This window comes from Lagenorhynchus albirostris, chromosome 2 (assembly GCF_949774975.1).
Source record: "Lagenorhynchus albirostris chromosome 2, mLagAlb1.1, whole genome shotgun sequence".
NCBI classification, from domain to species: Eukaryota; Metazoa; Chordata; class Mammalia; order Artiodactyla; family Delphinidae; genus Lagenorhynchus; species Lagenorhynchus albirostris.
Window position 1 is genome coordinate 74518435 of NC_083096.1, and position 20210 is coordinate 74538644.

Below are 20210 nucleotides of genomic sequence, written 5' to 3' on the forward strand. Positions count from 1 at the left end.
GAGGGCAGTTCTTGGCACAGCTGAATTTTAAAAACTTTCAGATAAATTCTCTGTGCCTCCAGCACCATTGGTGCTTACTCCCTGAAGGTCACTGGAAGTTGCTAGGGTTCTCTGGGTCAGAGCCATATTTCAAGGTCACATCTCCCTGCTCCTAGCGGACCCCAGAGCAGTATGATGAATAAAAAGAGTCATACATGGTCAAAAGCTCCCCCAGCATGCTGGGAAAGCCAATTTTAGGGGATGTTACTGAAACAGTACAAAACTCTGAAGACACGCATTCCTGATTTCCTAGCACTTTAACTCTGCAGGGATGTGGAGGAAGGGATTAACGTGCTGCAGGTGGAGGGGGAGTGGAGAGGCAGGCGACCTCCGCCAGGTCTCAGAGCCAGGGAGGAGGAGAGGCCCGGCCCCTGGGAACCCCCCAGCCTCACGTTCACCAGTGGTGTCACTGAGTGCCTGGGGCTCTCAGGGACCATGCCGAGTGCCATCACACCTGCTCCCTTTCCAGCTGGGAGGAGAGTTGGGAAAGGGGGCAGGAGTGGCCTTGAAGGTCTTCTCCCACCCCTACCAGTGTCCGTTGCTGGGACCTGGGCCTGGACGGTGAGGGTCTTGGGACCTGTGGACCAAGGCCACTGCATTCTGGTAACCCAGGCCTGCTGGGCACGGGTCTTCTGACCTGGGTTCAGATCCAGAGACTGACCCTTGACTGTGAAACTTCAGTGATTTAATTTTTGAGTCCGTTAGTGCATCTCTTGAATGGGGGTGATGGTGCCTGCCGGGGCGGTTTTGTGAAGTGATGTTAATGAGTGACCTTAGCTCTGAGATGTGACACTTAGTGAATGTTGACTCTCAGTAAATACTGATTCCCTTCTTCCTTCCATGGATGTGAGAATTGCCTGTGGGCAGGCCAATTCTGCCCCCCGAGCGGGAGATGGTGCAGAAGGGAACATCTGTCGTAGTGTTGGATTGAGGATGCCCGATGAGCAGAGAGTATGGGTAGAGGAGAAGGAAGCACCTGCCTGAATGGGGGAGAGTGAGACCGTGGGGAGTCTCCTGCCTTCCGCGAGGCTGGGATCTCGCCCTGTGCCTTTATTTTTATTTATTTATTTTTATAATTTTTTAAAATTTATTTATTTATTTATTTATGACTGCTTTGGGTCTTCGTTGCTGCGTGTGGGCTTTCTCTCGTTGCGGCGAGCGGGGGCTACTCTTCGTTGCGGTGCGCGGGCCTCTCACTGAGCTGGCTTCTCTTGTTGCAGGGCACGGGCTCTAGGTGCATGGGCTTCAGTAGTTATGGTGCACGGGCTCTAGAACGCAGGCTCAGTAGTTGTGGCGCACGGGCTTCAGTAGTTGTGGCTCGCGGGCTTTAGAACACAGGCTCAGTAGTTGTGGCACATGGGTTTAGTTGCTCCGTGGCATGTGGGATCTTCCCGGACCAGGGCTCGAACCCGTGTCCCCTGCATTGGCAGGTGGATTCTTAACCACTGAGCCACCAGGGAAGCACCATCGCCCTGTGCCTTTAGATCGCGGTTCTCAACTGGGGTGATTTTGCTCCCCAGTGGGATGTCTGGCAATGTCCGCAGACATTTTTGGTCATCAAGACTCGGGGAAGGCTGTTACAGATATCTCGTGGGTAGAGGCCAGGGATGCTGGTAAACATCCTACAACACAAAGGACAGTCCCCACAGCAAAGAATTGCCCGGCCCCAGTGTGAGTAGCTCTGGGGCTGGGAATCCCTGCTTTAGATGACTCATTCTCACAGGCTTCTTTGAGGGGAAATGAGAAAACAGATGAGATTGCTTTATCAGCTTCAACATGCCATTCTAATCCCTCTCTCCCTCTACCCTTTTCTCAGGGTCAGCCCTGTGTCATAAAGGGCTCTGGACCAGGAGTCGGAAGACCTGAGTTCGAAGCCCGACTCGGGGGAGTGTGTCCTTGTGTCTGGTCTCCGTGTCCTTCATCCTTGCAGGTCTCGTGTGTAAACGGGACAGCAGTGTCCACAGTGGTGGGCTGTGGTGTGGACACAGTGAGAGTCTGCCTGGGGAAGACACTCCATCACCTGGGATGTGCTGGCCAAGGGGAGGTGGCGGGATTAGAGCCTTTGTACATGTGCATGAATGATACTTTAGGAGAGGGGAGCCCAGGGATGCCCCTCTGCCCCTGCAGGGCCACGTGACTGTTCATCCAGGCCTACTCCGTTTCACTTCTTGTTTTGTGTTTTCTTGAACAGGTGGAGCTAAAGTCTCCATTTGGGAAGATGGAATCTGCAGGAAAGCGCAGAGCTATTATTTGTGGGCTGTGTGAGTGGGGGACAGAGCCGGCTGAGTGGCAGGTTTCCAGGCAGGGGAGAGACAGCTAAGTGTACCAGCCCGGGCACCGCTAGAATCCTTTTGGGGTGAGTGGGCCAGGATTCCCCAGTAACCACCTCAGGAAACGAGTATTTGCTCTGAGCTTAAGACTGGCCACAGGGAAAGACAGGCCCCGCTGTCAGGGAAGGATCTGCATTGATATGTTGAAGGTCTGAGGAAGTTCTTCTGGGTAGACTTTCTCTGAAGCCCATTCTATGCCAGGCACTGGCTCTGGAAATGCTGGGGGACAAAGAGGTGGACAGTCCGTGGTTGGGGGTTGGGTGGCCAGGCTGCCACAGCTCTGAGGAGGGGCAGGCTGTGACAAGTGCCCTAATGAGGTGCGGTGTCACATGAGGGCATGCCGGTGACTCCTCACGCCCGGGGGCTTCTTAGAGGAAGTGGGGGTCGTGCGGGCTTCGTAGGTAGGGAGGGCTTCATGAGGCAAAAGGGAAAGAGTATTCCAAGCTGATGGCACACTTTGGGCAGAGGCTCAAAGTTGGAGAGTGCCTGGTGTTCTCTGGGGGGGACAAAGGAGGCAGGTTTTCCTGGAAGTGCTGGGAAGAGAAGACTGGAAAGGGACGTGGAAGCTGCCCATGGGGCTTGCACACCAGGCGGAGGAGTCTGCACTTTTTTTTTTATTAATTTATTTTTATTTTTGGCTGTGTTGGGTCTTTGTTTCTGTGCGAGGGCTTTCTCTAGTTGTGGCGAGCGGGGGCCACTCTTCTTCGCGGTGCGCGGGCCTCTCACTATCGCGGCCTCTCTTGTTGCGGAGCACAGGCTCCAGATGCACAGGCTCAGTAGTTGTGCCTCACGGGCCTAGTTGCTCCGCGGCATGTGGGATCTTCCCAGACCAGGGCTCGAACCTGTGTCCCCAGCATTGGCAGGCAGATTCTCAAGCACTGCGCCACCAGGGAGGCCCGAGTCTGCACTTTTGTCTAAAGGAACAGGGAGCCGTGGAATGTGTTTGAGCAGACTAGTGGCGTGATCAAGCCCTGGGAGAGGATGGATTGTTTCTGAAAGAAGGAAGCTTGAAGCAGGGAGGCTGGTTAGAAGGTTATTGCAATAGTTCTACAGAAGGAGAGGTGAAGGCTTGAACCAGGCTGGAGGCAAAGGGAGGGAAGATGGAGGAGGAGGCGGGGGCTTTAGGGAGGTAGGTAGTATGTTGGGGGGGCTTCACATTTCTCCACCCTGGTTGTGGTGTGTGAGGGTCAAAGTGAGTACTGTGCCCTGATCCCCTCACTGCTCTGCTCAAAACCAACGCCTTCTTGGAGGATGGGAGGCTGTGAGCACTGAAACAGCCTGCCAGTCCCAGAGGGCGGGGTGGCACAGTGCCCACACCAGCCGGCACCAGCCGCCCTGGCTGGGGGGCTTTCCTTCTGGAACCCACAGGGCTCAGCGCTGGCCTCCTGCCAGGCCCGAGGGAGATGGAACACACCCTCTTCCTGCTCGTTTTCAAAGACAGGGGTGGAATAGCGGCAGCGTGCCGGAGCCAGCTCCGCTTGGGCTCACATCACAGCTCGGGTGCTGACAGGCTGTGTGTTTGGGCAAGTTGCCCAGTCTCCCTGAACCTCAGCCTGTGCATGTGTGAAATGGGGGTCATGGTGCTCAGCCCACGGGGTGTTGTGAGAGAGGATTAATAAGGACACAGGTGTAAAGTTCTTAGCTCAGTACTTGGTCACTCTTTCCATTTACAAGACACGGTGACAGACTGGCGTGATGGGGTGGGGAGAGCAGGGCCGTATTGCCTGTAGAGGACATGGAGCCCCGGGAGGTGGTCGAGATGATGAGTTCTGTCTTGAGTGTGTCGGCTCTGAGGGTTTCGGCGGGGATCCCAGGGGGATACCCCGCAGGAATTGGGCGATGCTGGGTGTCTTCCAGCAGTGGGCTTCACAGGAACCACCCTTCCTAGCTAGCTTGGAATCAGCTTTTCAGAGCCCCAGCGTCATTGCAGGTGGTCCCAGTGTGGTGCTCGGGAGCGGGGTTAGTAGGGCCAGCCTGGCCTTGGTCCTCAGCGCCTCCTGCCCAGAGGCTGGCCTCACCTCTGCCCGGGACCCCACTGGGTCTTGGCCCAGTGCAGGCTCCAGAGAAGAGAGAGCCCTGGATTTGGGATCAGTGACCTGATACCCGCCCTGGCTCTGCCCCTTCTCTTTCAGGGTGACCTGGGCAGTGTGGGCTCTCTGGGGTGGCAGCGTCCTCATCCGTAAAGTGGGCGTGGTTGTTGGGAGGATCCGTGAGATGAGGGCTGGGAAAGCCTCCCACAGGTGCCTGGCTCACAGGGGCTCTTGGCAAGTGTTTGGTGAATGAATGACGAGAAAGCCAGGCGGGGGGCAGAGAGGGGTGGTGGGAGGCAGCCCCAAGGAGAGGCCAGGGGACAGGGTGGGCGGCGAGGGGGTCGGGTAGACCTTGGGTCAACTCCTGGCTCTGCCACTTGCTTCCAGGTGTCATCCTCATTGCCGACGTGTGTGGGTGGTGGAGACAGGAGCTTGGGCTTAGGGGCCGCCCTCATGCCTACCTTACCACACTTATTTCCCCAACTGTAAAGAGAAGTGGGTGGGGGAGCTTCTGAAGGCTGGGCTTTCTCGCTGCCCTGGCTGCGGGTCATGTGTTCCTTTGCTCTGTCCTCTCCAGAAATGTGAGCCAGCCCTGTAGACGCTGGCTGCAGCCACCTAATGGCAGCAGTGCACCACGGCTGGGGAGGGGCCGTGGAGGAGCAGCCTACTCCCAAGTGCACAGTGCGGGGGTATGTTGTCTGCAGAGAATGTAAAAAAATAAGTGAGGGCTTCCCTGGTGGTGCAGTGGTTGAGAGTCTGCCTGCCGATGCAGGGGACACGGGTTCGTGCCCCGGTCCGGGAAGATCCCACATGCCGCGGAGCGGCTGCGCCCGTGAGCCATGGCGGCTGAGCCTGCGCGTCCGGAGCCTGTGCTCCGCAGCGGGAGAGGCCACAACAGTGAGAGGCCCGCGTACCGCAAAAAAAAAAAAAAAAGTGAAAGTAAAGAAAACCAACTAAAGGTCCTTTGGTTACCACCATCACTGCTCAATAAGGTCAGTGATAAACTCTTCCCCCTCTAGGGCCAGATGCTCCCACCCCTGCCCTTGGTATTCCCTGCCTAGAGGTCCTCCAGAAAAGAGCCTTGGAACTGTCAATTCCAGGCGGGGAGCTCATGGAGCGGTGGCTGAGGAAGCAGAGATGACTTGGAGAGTGAGGCATTTATGATTGCAGTGGCAGCTCAGATCTGGGGCCCAGGAGACCTCGCCGGGAAGTGAAGGGAGAGAAGGGCGTGGGGAGATGCGGGCAGTGGAGGTGCCGGCTGTGAGCTCAGGCTGGGGAGGCATTGTCTAGGCCCTTTGGACGTGGGCATGGAGAGGGTGTGTTCCATCTCCCTCGGGCCTGGCAGGAGGCCAGCGCTGAGCCCTGTGGGTTCCAGAAGGAAAGCCCCCCAGACAGGGCAGCTGGTGCCAGCAGGTGTGGGTACTGTGCCACCCTGCTCTGTGAGACTGGCAGGCTGCTTCCCATCCTCCAAGGAGGGACTGGTCCTTCATCTGGGGCGGGGAGGGGCCAGGGCTGCCCTGGGGCTCAGGGAGCTGGGAGGTTTTGGGGAAGATGGGAGACATGCTGGGATTCACATTTCTCCACCTGGCAGAACAGGAAGTGCATGAGGGTCAAAATGAGCACTTTTAGGGTTTAATGATGATGATTTAACAGGTTTCCTTGCAGGGCTGTGGGAGGGGCCCACTGCGGAAGGATTGTGGGAGCATCTCTCCAGTCTGGAGAGCCTCAGTCGATGTACAAGGGAGGAAAGTGTGTCCCTGGGGTTGGATGAGACCCAGGGCCCAGGGCAGTGTGTGCTTGGGATCTGGCAGTGCTTGGCCCCTTTTCTGTATGAACCTCTTGCCAGGGATCAGCAAGGCCTGGGTGTGTTTTGGAACCAGATACGTTTGGTCCCTGCTGTATCTGAAGCAGGTGTGCATTAGTCCAGATGGGCCTCTGTGGTCCTGTGTCATGGGGCCCCTGCAGTGAGGAGAGCCCAGACCTTTGAGACTCGGGGGCATGAGGGTCCCTCTTCTGGATCTGCTCCCCAAAGAAGGTGCGTCTGATTCCATTTGGAGCCCGTTTGGAACCAGTGAGTGGGCTTATGTATGGCTGTCTGCGGCTTCTGGGGCTGAGCAGCCAGGCTAAGCTTAGCCCGTACGCACTTCCCAGAAACTCATGGCACCATCACAGTATTGGCTGGGTATTGAGGAGTTGGCAAGATGTAGTGTAGGAACAGCAAACAGGTTTTATCTGGGCAACTGGTACTAGCCGCCAGAAGGGCTGTGTTGAGAAGGATCCTGAAGTGCAATCTGAGCGTGGTGGGAAGAGGGCTGTGATTGATTTGTGATGTCTGTCCTGGGCAAGGAAGGATGGAGGAGTGGCAAGGTATTTGCCATCCCTGGTATGGAGGAAAGACTGCCTGTGTTTGCTTTTTGGTGAGTAAATTTTACCTCTCTGGGCCCCAGCTTCCTCATCTCTAAAATGGGAGTAAAAATGTCTCCCTTCCAACCAGATAGACTTATTGTGGAAATTGAGTAAGAGAGTGGAGTGAAAGTACTGCGTAAAATATAAAAAAGTGATACAGGTGAAGGGTGGGGGTTTTGTTGTTACCGAGTCACCCAGGACCCCAGATGACCTAATAATAGTAGTGTCTGCAGTCACTGGACTAGACCACTCTGGCGCACTGGACTAGACCACTCCGTGGTCTGTGCAAGAGCCATGACTGACAGGACGGGTCATCTGCACAGTGCCTGGCACCCACGCCCTTTATACACTCTTGGCCAAGGTGTCAACAAAGTGTTTGGTCATGTGTCCAATTGGAAGTCACTTCATTTCTCTCACTGACCTTCTCCCCAACTTAAGATTTAGAGACTGTTTTTATGTTTAGTGAGAAAAGGACAGAAAACCTCTCCCCTTGACTCTTACACTCCATTAAAGATAGCAAAATTGCTTTTTAAAGTCTGAAAGCCTGACAAGAGCGCGTACTAATAAAGCATGAATTATGCAAATCTGTGTAGTCACTTGATTTGCATAATGGAGGGACTGGAGGAGGGCTGAGGAGGGGAAAGAGTGGGAGTGAGAGCGCCCGCCCAGGTCTGTGTGTAACGGGGGACACCCATTCTCTTCTCCTTCCCCCAACTGCTCCTGGTCCTGAGGGGGGACTGTCAGCCTTTCCCAGCTGGCGCTGTGTCTGTCCTTCTGCCGCCTGGCCGCATGGCCATCCCTCCCCCTCACAGGCGTGTCACCGAGGCAGGGGCACACTGCCCTGTGCTCCCCTCTCATGTGGAACTGGCTTCATTAAATCTCACAGCAGCCCCTCCGTGTACAGACAACTTTCCCCGGGAAGTCCCCCGGGTCATTATTTCTCCAAACTGTCCTGTCTCTCAGAGGTTGTGGACTGCCATCTGGAGCTGTAACCGTTGCCAAGTGAGCCTTTTGCTCCGGCTCTCTGGGAAGTGAGGGTGAGAAGGCACCTGGAGGAGAGAACTCACCTGACCTCCCTGGTTTCTGATCATTGCTTTGAAGGGTTTGGGCCTCTGGTTGGGCTGGGCTCCATCCTCTGCTTTTCCCTCCTGCCCTCCCTGAGCCCTTGCTAATCTTTGACTTCGGCTTTGATGAAGGCTGAGGTTGGGACTGAGGGTACTTGAGGTCTGGCTGCTGTGGGTGCTGCCTGGAAGCCTGGGCAGCTGGGGGGCTCAGACAGAAGGGGTGTGGGTATCAGCTGCAGAGGTGGGGCGGTGGGAGGGGCCGGGCAGAGGGCTTCTCCAGAAAGTACTAACATAGTAACACTTCTTGTTCTGGGGAAGGAGGACGTTCTGCATGGTGGCTGCAGAGACCAGCCCTGGTTGTGGGAGTGGGGAGGGGTATCTAGCTTCTGGAAAGGCTGAGCAGCCTGTGAAGCCTGCCAACAGGCTGGGTTCAGCTCAGTTCAACATACTTACTACGTGCCTGGCTCTGTGGGCCAGGGCTTGTGTTAGGTGCTAGAACCACGGAGATGAAAAAAGCGCTTGTAGCTCTTACTGAGCTCCTACCCTAGGCATAGGCTCTGTGCTGAGCCCCTTGTTGACATGTGTCATCTCATTCAATATTTACAACAACTTGATGAAGTCACTGCTCTTATTTCCCCATTGTGTCATGAGTAAGTTGAGGCTTGGTCACAGGGCCAGTAAGTGGCAAAGCAAGGCTTGAGCCAGGTCCTTTGACTCGGTAGCCCATTCTCCTGGCTACGATGCTTTGCTGCCTCTGTAGACTCCTACCCAGACCCCTCCCTCGAGGGTCTTACGGTAACAGAGGTGTAAGCAGAGGATGGGTAGGGTGAAGTATGGTCAGTGCAAGGAGAGAGGTTTGAGCCAAGAACAGAAGTAGCACAGAGCATTTAATTATGTCAGGGAGGACCAGGGAAGGCTTGGAGCAGGGCTGGCCCCTGAATAAACCACAGAGGGGAAACCAGATTCTATCTGGCACTTGAGTCAGTGGGGTGTGGTGGAGAGTGGGGGGCTTTCAGGTGAGCAGGGCAATTCCAGATGCTCTCAGCACCCTCCTGCACAACTTGCAGGGTGGGACTGGGTGAGGGGGAGCTGACAGATTTCAGGGGATCATGGCTGGGACAGGCAGGTGTGGGGTGCTGCCCCAGGGGCTCCTTTCCCATATGTTCAGCAGCTGTGCTGACCTCCCTGGCCTGGCCACACAGCCCTGAGAGCCGGGGGGGGGGTCTGTGGGTGCCTGAACCGTGTATGGACTCTGCCTGCCTGGGGTGAGGCCTCAGCTGGTCCCATACCCACACCCACTCAGGCCTGAGCATGGGGCCGCCATCAAAGCAGCCCTGGGAATTCTTTGCACTATGGCGCACAGGGCTGAAAGGACCTTCTGTCACACAGAGGAGGTGTCAGAGGTTCAGAGGGGAAGTAACTTCCCCAAGTCCAACAGCCGGTGAAGAAGCAGATCAACCCCAGGTTCTTGGGTCTGAGCACTAGCCCCTCACCTGCTGGCTCCCCAGGGCTCCCACCCTTTCCAGGCTGTGTGTGCCCTGCTTAGCGCCCACTGTCCTGTATTCATGCAGCCACACACATATACTCTTGCTGTGTTTCCCTCGTGCCTGGCCATCCTCTTGGGATCCTCTTAGGCCAGGGCTCTGTTCTGGAGAGAATTTAAGTGGATGAGGAAGGAGCAGAACCTACTAATTAGATTAATTCCTGCGAGGCCCCTCACACACACTCAGCCCACTCTCCCCAGACCCGCCTGCCCGTGTTGTCCTTGCTCCTGCCCTGGGGATGCTCTGGAGCGGGGAGAGCAGTACCTGGTAGATCTGAGAGACTTTCTGTAGGAAGTTTGGAGTGAGGGGGGCTCCATACTGGAATCACGGAGGTGTGAGCTGGAATCCTGACTCCATCACTACAAGCTGTGTGACTTTAGGCAAGTGACTTAATTTCTTTGAGTGTCAATTTCCTCATTAAGAAAATGGGAGTAATAATACCTTCATGGTTCCCAAACTTTGCTACATTTTGGAATCACCTGGGAATCTTTAAATAGTGCTAATAATGTCTGATTTCCAGCTTTCTACCTTCTGATTTCATTGGTTTGGGGTACAACCTGGTATCAGGAGTTGCAAAAACTTTCCAGGTGATACTGAGCTGCAAAGTTGGGAACCACCTCATAGAGTTTGTGGGGGGGGGGGTTAAAGGAGATCATGCAGACACGTGGGGAAGACTCAGTTAATGGAGGTGATTATTTTTTAATTCAGTTCCCTGCCTCTCACGCCACTTATTGTGGGATCTGAAGGGAGAAGGAGGGTTTTCATTTCTTCTCCATGGTGGGTTTGCCTTGAGTGCTGACCCTGAAGTGGCTGACTGTGGCCCATCTTTACTAGAAAAGCCCTTCCTTCCAAGCCTTCCTGGTCTCAGGTTAAAACAGAAACTGTCTCTGCAGCCCTAGGGCAGGCCTCCGTCCTCCTGGCAGTCTCCAGGGAGTTCATGATCAGACCAGGATGTCTGAGAGGGAAGCTGGAAGGAGTGGGGGTTGATGGCACATGACCAGGCCTCCATGAGACTCTTCCTGGTGGCTTTGCAGATGGAAGGGCTGGTCCCCACGCAGGTCTCTAGGAGACAGAGGGCCAAGATGCTGACATGTGGTACACTGAGTCTGGATGTGGTGGTCTGATCTGGGGAGGGGCTGGGCTCAGGGGAGGGTGTCCGTGGAGACAGAGTTGGGGAGGGGCCCCCTTCCTTGGTACCCTCTACTCTGCTCCTTGGCACCATTGGAGGCTCGGCAGACCTGAAGTGGAGGCTGTAAAGGAAGACACATTTCCCTAGATTCCTCCGCTGTTCTGACAGGAAGTTGTGCATCACTGGGCTGACAGGAAGGAAATGGCTCTGCTATTTGGAGAGAAATAGAGAATTCTGACTGGGGCTGGGGAAAAAGGTGTTTGCTTGTAGAAGCTGTTTTGTTTCAATATAGGGACTCTTTCTCCCCTCAGGCGCTTGCTCCCTGTTTATTTTCCTTTGAATGACAAAGATTGAATTTAGCTAATGAGGAGCTGAGACAGGGAAGTGAGAGGGGGTCCTGTGAGATTTCAGGAGGTGGAGAGCCTTCGCAGGACGCGCGTCCTTCTGCTTTTAATCTGCGTTTCTTACCCAGCTTCCTGCTTCGGGGAGCTGGAAGGCAACAGAGCATTTTGTGATCTCACACACCGCTCTCTTCTCCATCCACAAACCATACCTTGGCAAATGCCTTTGATTTCTATTTCTTTTTACCACCCACAAAAAAATCTTTTAATAGCATAAGGCCTTTTGGATCACTAACCAGTCGGTCGCCAAATCCTATCCATCTGAGTGCCTAAAGTGCACTCAGAATAGACACTTTTAATAAAATAGATTCCCTTTAAGCCAGGGTAAACCTGTGAAATTTGTACATTTCTTTGAGAGCATCTCTACAAATTTTACAGTATTGAAATCGCCACCCAGTGACCTTTCAGGAAGTACTAGATAAATTATAAGAGACAAATAGACAGACCAAAAGGAGAAGTACAATTTCCAGGGCCTTTTCTGCCAGGTCCTCAGGTTGGGTCTTAGAAATCCCTGGCTCCCCGTGTACCCCTCCTCAGCCTTGTGGCGGCCCCTGCCCGCCTGCCTCTCTCCCTGCCTGCCCGCCCGGGTGTCCTCTGAGATGTTTGCAGCTCTTAGAGGCAGCTCTGGTATGTGGCTCCTGGCACCTTTTCCTGTCTGTGTTTGCCTCTGCGCTCCATTATTCAAAATGTTTCCACCGGTGGCCAGAACCCCCAGAAATGCCTTGGGGCTGGCCGGGGGCTGCTTTGGAAAGGCTCAGATTCTCTGCCAGCCGGGTTTGCCCCATGCATGTGGCAGGGAGTCCTCGGCCTTGCCAAGTGAGAACCAGGCTGGGGTCCAAGCCCAGCCAACCCTCCCAGTGGTCTGAGGCCAGCCCTTTGTGCGTGGTTTGTCCACTTTGTGGATCTCCTCACCCCCGCCCCTAGGTCAGGTCCCCGCTGTCGTCTCTCCAAGTTGGGCACCTTCCTTCCCTACCAGTTGGTGGTGCTCAGGGGATGTAAACCAGGTATAATATACTGTTCATACTTTGTGTAGGGAAAATAGAATTTGGAAGGCTAATGGCCTATCGCGTCACATCACTTAGAGGCCCCGAGGGGTCTTCTGGAGACTCGCCGCTCCTTTGGGCTCTGGGATCTGCTCCCCCTGCAGAGCAGGTACCCAGAGACTTGGAGCCGGGCTGTGGGGTGGTGTCGCACAGCTGCGCCCTGCTGCCAGGGGACTGCTGATTGCAGAGTCCCTGATGGCAGTGGCCACACGTTGACATGCTCGTTTCATGGAAAAGTGAACTCAGTAGCCAGTCTGGCTGCTTTGCCATCACTGTTCAGTGACCTGTGTTCACATAAGCTGGAGAAGTTACTCAGGGCCTCTGGATCTCAGTTGCTCTTTTCCCCTCAGAGATAACACCTCACATGACTCCTGGTTGTGGCGAGACCCCACCACCCTCCCACGTGGGGAGGAAGGGAGATCAGAGGGAAAATCGAGGGTTGAGTATTCTGAGTACTGCTGGTCCTTCTGGAGGTTAAGTAGCTTCATGAGGAACATAAACAAGGCGCTATCAGTGCTGCCCAGGGGTTCACTCACTCCTTAATTTGATAATTAATTCTGCAAACATTAATGGAGTTTTTCTCACATACTAGGCACTCTGCTAGGTGCTGGGGGTCAGGGAGAAACCGGAGGATGAAAAAGACCTTGTTTCCACACTCAAAGAGCTCACAGCCCAGTAAGCAGATACTTAATGCACTTAGATTGTTTCCCAGAGAGGCCTGATGTCCAGCAGAGGTAGCACAGAAGAGGAGGTGGCTCGGGAGGGTGGGGCAGTGGGAGTAGTGAGAACGTATTTGGGTCTAGGTTGACTAGGAATGCGATAGGCCAAGAGAGGAAGGTCACTCTTGGCCCAGAAAACGTGCAAAGGCCCAGAGACATGACAGTGCAGAGCATTTTGGGGGAGTGTGAATGAAGACAAAATGTGGCTCGAGTCTATGGTGTGATGGGGCTGGAGAGGTAGGCAAGTGTCAGATCGTGCAGGTGCCTTGCTTAAGGGGTTCACCTCTATCCTAGAGGCCGTGGGGAGCCACAGAAGGGATTTAGGCAGAGGGGTGGCACAGTGTGTATGTTTTTAAAAATTTGGGTCTTTTTAAAAAATTTAAATTTTTTATTATTGAAATATAGTTGATGTACAATATTATATGTTACAGGTGTACAATATAGTGATTCACAATTTTTAAAGGTTATGCTCCAGTTATAGTTATTGTAAAATATTGGCTATATTCCCCATTTTGTACAATATATCCTTGTAACTTATTTTATACATAGTAGTTTGTACCTCTACTACCTCTGCTAATCTCCTACTCCTATATTGCCCCTCCCCCTTCCCTGTCTCCCCTGGTAACCACTAGTTTGTTCTCTACATCTGTGAGTCTGCTTCTTTCTTGTTATATTCACTAATTTTTTGTATTTTTTAGATTCCATGTATAAGTGATATCGTACAGTATTTGTCTTTCTCTGTCTGGCTTATTTCACTTAGCATAATACTCTCCAAGTCCATCCATGTTGCTGCAAATGGCAAAATTTCATTCTTTTTTATGGCTGAGTAGTATTCCTTTGTGTGTGTGTGTGTGTGTGTGTGTGTGTGTGTGTGTGTGTGTGTGTGTGTGTAGATATACAGATATAGATATAGATAGGTAGATAGTTGCTTCCATATCTTGGCAATTGTAAATAATGCTGCAGTGAACATTGGGTGCATGTATCTTTTCGAATTAGTGTTTTTGTTTTTTTCAGATATACACCCAGGAGTGGAATTGCTGGGTCATATGGTAGTTCTGTTTTTAGTTTTTTGAGAAACCTTCATACTGTTTTTCACAGTGGCTGCACCAATTTACATTCCCACCAACAGTGTACAACTGTTCCCTTTTCTCCATATCCTTGCTGACATTTGTTATTTGTAGACTTTTTGATGATGGCCATCCTCACAAGTGGGTATCTCATTGCGGTTTTGATTTGCATTTCTCTGATGATTAGGGATGTTGGGCATCTTTTCATGTACCTGTTGGCCATTTGCATTTCCTCTTTGGAAAAATGTCTATTCAGTTCTTCTGCCCATTTTTTTTTTTTTAGTTGTCTGTTGCCTTTAATTAACATCTAAATAGATGCCGTATTCTTCTATAATTACAATATGGAAACATCTATGAATAAAATAGATAAATTTTTTGTCACATGCCTAGGAAAGAATGTTGGCAGTAAGATTCATCCAAGGTTTTAGCAGCAACATCTACACAGCCAGGGCATGGTCAGTGTCTGGGGACAGAGGTAAATATCTGCAATCCGTGCGTACCTTTTTTTTTTTTTTAATTTATTTAATTAATTTATTTTTGGCTGTGTTGTGTCTTCGTTGCTGCGTGCGGTCTTTCTCTAGTTGTGGTGAGTGGGGGCTACTCTTCGTTGAGGTGCATGGGCTTCTCATTGCGGTGGCTTCTCTCGTTGTGGAGCACAGGCTGTAGAGCACAGGCTCAGTAGATGTGGCGCATGGGCTTAGTTGCTCCACGGCATGTGGGATCTTCCTGGACCAGGGCTCGAACCGGTGTCCCATGCATTGGCAGGCGGATTCTCAACCACTGCGCCACCAGGGAAGCCCCGTGCATACCTTTGATTTCTTCTTTTAATGCCTGATTTACCATCTGATGCTGTTGGACCATTCTCTTCTCCTTAAGTTCTTCCAATTCAATTTGAATTTCATACATTGCCCCACAGCCTCCTGAAATGTCAGTGACTTTGATAGCTGTAGCTTGAGGAAACTTTTCTTTGAGAATTTGGGTCACTTTGAGATCTCCCTCAGTCTGCGAGGCAAACATGCGCTGAGCACAGAGGAGAAGAGGAAGGTGGCGGGTTCTGTTGAGCAGAGGTGCTGCCGTGGCCTGGCTCCACACTGCCATGACCAGCCAATGTGGCCCGCCGTCCTTCTGCTCTTTTTTTTTTTTTTTTTTTTGCGGCACGTGGGCCTCTCACTGTTGTGGCCTCTCCTGTTGTGGAGCACAGGCTCCGGACGCGCAGGCTCAGCGGCCATGGCTCACAGGCCCAGCCGCTCCACGGCATGTGGGATCTTCCCGGACCGGGACACGAACTCGTGTCCCCTGCATCGGCAGGCGGACTCTCAACCACTGCGCCACCAGGAAAGCCCCTTTTTTTAAAATTTATTTTTTATACAGCAGGTTCTTATTAGTTATCTATTTTATACATATTAGTGTATATATGTCAATCCCAATCTCCCAATTCATCCCACCACCACCACCCCATACCCCACTTTCCCCCCTTGGTGTCCATACGTTTGTTCTTTACATCTGTGTCTATTTCTGCCTTGCAAATGGGTTCATCTGTACTATTTTTCTAGATTCCACATATATGTGTTAATATATGATATTTGTTTTTCTCTTTCTGACTTACTTCACTCTGTATGACAGTCTCTGGGTCCATCTACATCTCTACAAATGACCCGATTTCGTTCCTTTTTATGGCTAAGTAATAGTCCATTGTATATATGTACCACATCTTCTTTATCCATTCATCTCTCGATGCCTTCTGCCCATTTTTTTAATCAAGTTGTTTGGTTTTTTTACGTTGAGTTGCATGAGCTGTTTATATATGTTGGATATTAACCCCTTATCAGTCATATCGTTTGCAAATATTTTCTCCCATTCAGCACAGTTTGTGTTTTATATTAACTGCTGTGGAGTCTACATGGTGTGGCAGAAGGAGCACTGGAGTAGGGGGTCTAGGGAGCTAGATTCTAGATCTGGACCTAGCAGCTGATTGACCTCAGCCAGGTCTAGGCTTCAGTGTCCTGGTTTGTAAGATGAGAAGACTCCAAGAACTGTCCCAGCTCTGACACTCTCCACACCCATGACCACCTCTGTTTTTGGCGCCCACACCTTTTCTTCCGTACCTGTCTCTCTACCTCTGGCCACCTGACCCATGTCTCCTGGCTGTCCCACCTTGCTCAGCAGCTGGTGGCAGCTGGATGGAGAGGGGTGAGTTCTCCAGGAAGAATGTGCACCTCTGACCCTCATAGCTCACAGTTGCCTGGCGTTTTCCAGCCCTGCAGGAATATCTTCTCTCCGTGCCCTCCCCGTGCCCCCCACCCCTGCCCCAGCCCACCTGGCTCCCTACAACTCACAGTCCTGGGCCCAGCTGGGTTTCTTCAATGAAGCAATTCATTCCCCTGGGCCTAACCCTTCCCCACGCCCCCAGTCCACCTGGCCCCAAGTGACAAGAGGCAGCTGATTTGGAGTCACCGCCCGGAAGCCAGGGACATCTGCGTGGAGAGATGTCAGTGCCTTTGGCCTGTACAGTCTTTTTCCTTTGCTTTGACCCGGGTTTTAAAAGCTTAGCAAGTCATCAACTGCAGTGGTTGTCTGGGAGCCCCAGCATTTGCTCTTCCTCTCAGGGACCCGCAAGCCACTTCTGCAGAATTGAAAACGGCTGTGGCTGGAAAGACAGGTTTTCCTCACAAGCATCATTTGTTCCACTGCCTTTGCAGGGTTATAGCTCTGATCCTAGAGCTTCTCCAGGCTGAGGAGCCTGGGGGGAGAGCTTGGCTGCAGTTTCTGTTTTCCTAGGTCTTTGATCACAGCTGTTATATTTAAAGGCTTAAACAATGGATTCTAAACAAATAAGTATCTGTTTAGTCAGTGGAATGAGGAATTTAAAGGTGACGCAGACTCCCCTCCCTCCCCTCCCCCAATTCTAAGTGCTATTTACTACCTGAATGATGAGACCTGTAATGGAATCACTTTGCTTGATTCTCCTCTCCTTGGGAATTTGGCATGGTATTTCATTCATTCACTCACTCATTCATTCATTCGAGTGCTTACTGAGTATCCACTACTATGTGCCAGGCCCTGTGTGAAGTAATGGGGAGAGAGAGACAAATAGGACCCAGACCCTGCCACAAAGCAGCCTAGAGTCTGGGGTGACTGACTACCCAGTGGGAGCCTGGGGGCTCCAGCACAGTGAGTTCAATTCAGACCTAGAAACTCTAGCTGACAGTCTTAAACCCTGTTTCTGGAAAACAGGGAAATAGAAATAATGCAAGAGGGAAAAAATGTGGCTGAGGAGAGTGAGATGAGGGCGGAGGAAAGCGAGAGATGGAAGAAAGGAAGCAGCAAACTTTCCCACGAGAGACACAGCAGACGGCCCCCCAGTTCCCTGCGGCAGCTCACAGCCACGGGCAGCAAGAACCCAGCAGAGGGGAAGGCCCTCCGCTCCCTCTCAGCTCGGCCCTGGCAAGCTGGGTCATAGGCAGGGCACTTCCTGCGTGGTGCCTCAGTTTCCCCATCTGTAAAATGGGGCTTTGGACTGTGGGATCTTGGAGATCTTTGAACTAGCATTCTGTGAGCGGTGCAGGGCACAGTAGATATGGGGCAGGAGCCCAAATAAAGGCTCTGGAAGTAGAAGGAAGTGTTCCCCTGGCTTCTCTCATCTCAACACTGAGACACCCTTAGGTGTCTGGGGCCTGTGGGTGTCCTGCCATCCCCTCGCTAGCAAGAGGTGCCTTCTGGCTACTCTCCTTGCTGAACAGTGGGAGAAGGAAGGTTCTGGGTCTCCATGTTTGTATATTTTTCTGGTGTGGACATTTTCTTCTTGGAGTTGCTTTTCTTTTTCTTTCTGACAGTAAGGCTGCTTGAATTGCTCCCGGTGCAGGGTGACTCTGCATGGTGAGCATGCAGCATCTGGTGCGTCGGACTGACTCCTTGGCAGGCCTGCCTCTGGGTGCCCTCAGATGCTGTCCCATATGCGTCGCCCTGGGGCCGGGTCAGACTACTGAAGCCCAAGGGTCACATTCCGAAGGGTTCCGGTGCAGGTCACACTCATTGATTGCTAAAGAAAACAATGTTTTGACAACACAGTGTTCTAAGAATTGGTGTTCCTAGCTGTGTGACCTTGGGTAATTGCTTAAATATTCCAAGTCTCAGTTTTCCCATCTGTGAGATGGGAGTGGCTCTCCCTATCTCTCAGAGATCAAATAGGAAACTGCAAGAAAGCGCCTAGCCACAAAGGGTTAAGGCAGCTAGGCACGTGACTGAGATTGTCCATAATTGATGGGATAAACCTTAAAGGAGCGACCTATAATTGCAGTTAATCCAGGCACTGTGACACTGCCCTGCTAAAAACTGTCTACTAATAATTACTTTGATCTAACAAAATGATACCTGTCTGTGAGCCTGGTAGCAGGGACCCTGGCCAAGGGTCTGCAGCACTGAGCACCACCCCTCCCACTGGACAAGGTGGGTGCGGGAGCTGGGAGACATGGAGGCCAGAGGGCAGGGAGGGGCCCCCAGTTCCCTCAGACCCTAAGGCAGCAAATGCTACGTATGTAGAGTGATCGTGTGATTCACTCTACATATTCACTGTCTAAATGGGGACACTTTTGAGAGTATGATATTAGTAATTGCTACTTATATTAATAGTTATACTAGACAGCAGACATAAGCGGGTCTCCCCAGAGCAAACCTGGATATGTATGGTCAACATGTGCATAGACTGTTTTGAGCTTCTGGGAATCCCTAGGTGGTTGAGCATTTCCACAGTTATGATTTGGTCTTTACAATAACTCTGGAAGGAAGAAAGGATTTTTACTGTCATTTAATGGATATTAAAAATAGTGCTAGAGACAAGCCAGTCCAGCTCTGATCTTTGCCATGGCTTCCCTGGTGGCTGAGCCAATGCAGGTTGAGGACAGCTGGCCAGGATCAGGGAGCTCTGGGGCTGGGGAAACACGTGGTGCTCAGAGGGAGAGACCCAGCAGCTCAGGCTTCAGAAGAGCTGCAGCGAAGTGACCATACCCATGGAGAGTGCAGGGCACACTTCCCAACAGGGCCTTTGCCAGGGTCCTCTCCAATCCTGAACTTGGAATCAGAAGACTCCTCCCTTTACTAATCATGTGATCTCAGCTAATTGTGTGATCACTGTGTGCCTCAGTTTCCTCATTTGTCAAGTGGGGACAATAATTCCTTGTTGTAAGGATTAAGTGAGATCCTATATGAAAATGGGTGGGCTCAGAGACTGATCTGTCATAGGTACTCAGTAAATCCTTGTAGAGTTTGAATCTGGAGAGAGTTTCCAGAAGCAGTATCCTTTAGGGAACCGTGGGGATCCTTCTGCCTTGAAACAGTTCTGACTTGGGCCAAGTAGGGCGGATGTGTTCCAGCCTTGAGATCGGGGTTGCCTCAAATTCTTGCAGGGAGGAGGTGGATAAGAGAAATACGTGGGGGAATTGAGAGCTTCCTGACTCCCCTAAACTGTGATAATCTACTGCTTGCTCTGTGCGAGTTGGGGACTGCACCCAAGGAAGCTTCAGGCCTTGTGATTCCCTTGAAGCTCTGCACACACGAGCAGCCCACGTTGACCGGCAGCCCTGGCCTTTTAGGCTCGAGGACGAACTTGCTCGGACATGGGCAGGAAACACGGCTCCTGTGGTGCCCTGTTGCTGGAGGTGATGGCACCTCAGAGCCAAAGGTAGGCGGGTTGGCAACAGTTTGGTGCCACAGAGCTAGTGAGTGAGAAAGAGAGAGAGATAAAAGTGCCACGTTCAGCCTATTAATAGCTGTGTTTGGTCTCCACCACTTCTATCAACATCGTCCATCACATCCAAACAATCGAAAAGCTTGTGCCAAATGGCTAGGAGTTAACAACTCATGGCTGTGCTGAATTTCTGAAAAACAGTATTTCCACTTCTGATGCAGCTCTGAAATGCCAATTGTTCCATGCCAACTGGTTATTTTTCCAGACCATTTCCCTTTATTTATGTTTAAGCTTTTAGAGTTTTAGGCAAGAAGAAGACGGAGGACCCGGACTAGGTGACTATTATTTCTCCTGATTTGCCCTTGAGAGCCATAGAAGAAACGTTCATTCCCCAAACGTGAACTGAGGACTTGCAGAAGGGTGGGAGAGGAATCAGACGGGGGGGGTGCTGCCCCTTTCAGGAGTGTGCGACTGATGGGCAGGCAGAGTGGGGACGTGGGAAAAACACTGGCCCAGGCCTCAGAAGACTCAGGGCAAGATTAGCCCTTTCTGTTACTGCTGTGTGGCCTTGGCTAGGACAGAGCCCCTCTCTGGGCCCCCATTTCCTTGCCTGTAAAGTGGGGGAGTTGGACTAGACGGCCCAGGAGGCCCCTTCCAGCTGAGTCTGTGCGTTGGGTTGGAGGACTTGCTGTCTCACGTTTACTGGCAAGAGTGCGGGTGTGGAAGTGGAAGGAGGGTGATGCTGTCCTCAGGCT

The 20210-nt window shown here is 52.1% G+C and overlaps 2 protein-coding genes across 3 annotated transcripts in view; one reads left to right on the forward strand and one right to left on the reverse strand.

Moving 5' to 3' along the window:
- Positions 1-20210, forward strand: part of KCNN3 (potassium calcium-activated channel subfamily N member 3) — a 176353-nt gene that overhangs the window by 20997 nt on the left and 135146 nt on the right. The window lies entirely within an intron of this gene.
- On the reverse strand, positions 14197-14888 carry LOC132515937 (bolA-like protein 3). The gene is made up of 3 exons (XM_060142324.1): positions 14687-14888; positions 14582-14603; positions 14197-14272 (listed from the first exon to the last, which is right to left on the reverse strand). Exons 1-3 carry the CDS (start codon positions 14868-14870, stop codon positions 14197-14199), a joined length of 282 nt encoding a protein of 93 aa, XP_059998307.1. The 5' UTR covers positions 14871-14888.

Bases quoted from the DNA above. Each gene is read 5' to 3' on its own strand.
- LOC132515937 (XM_060142324.1), bottom strand. From the start codon at position 14,870: ATGGCAGTGTGGAGCCAGGCCACGGCAGCACCTCTGCTCAACAGAACC. The intron at 14,604-14,686 runs GTGGGGCAATGT...ATGGTAAATCAG, and splicing joins CACTGACATTTCAGGAGGCT to GCATTAAAAGAAGAAATCAA. The intron at 14,273-14,581 runs GTATGCACGGGG...AAAAAAAAAAAG, and splicing joins ATTAAAAGAAGAAATCAAAG to GTACGCACGGATTGCAGATA.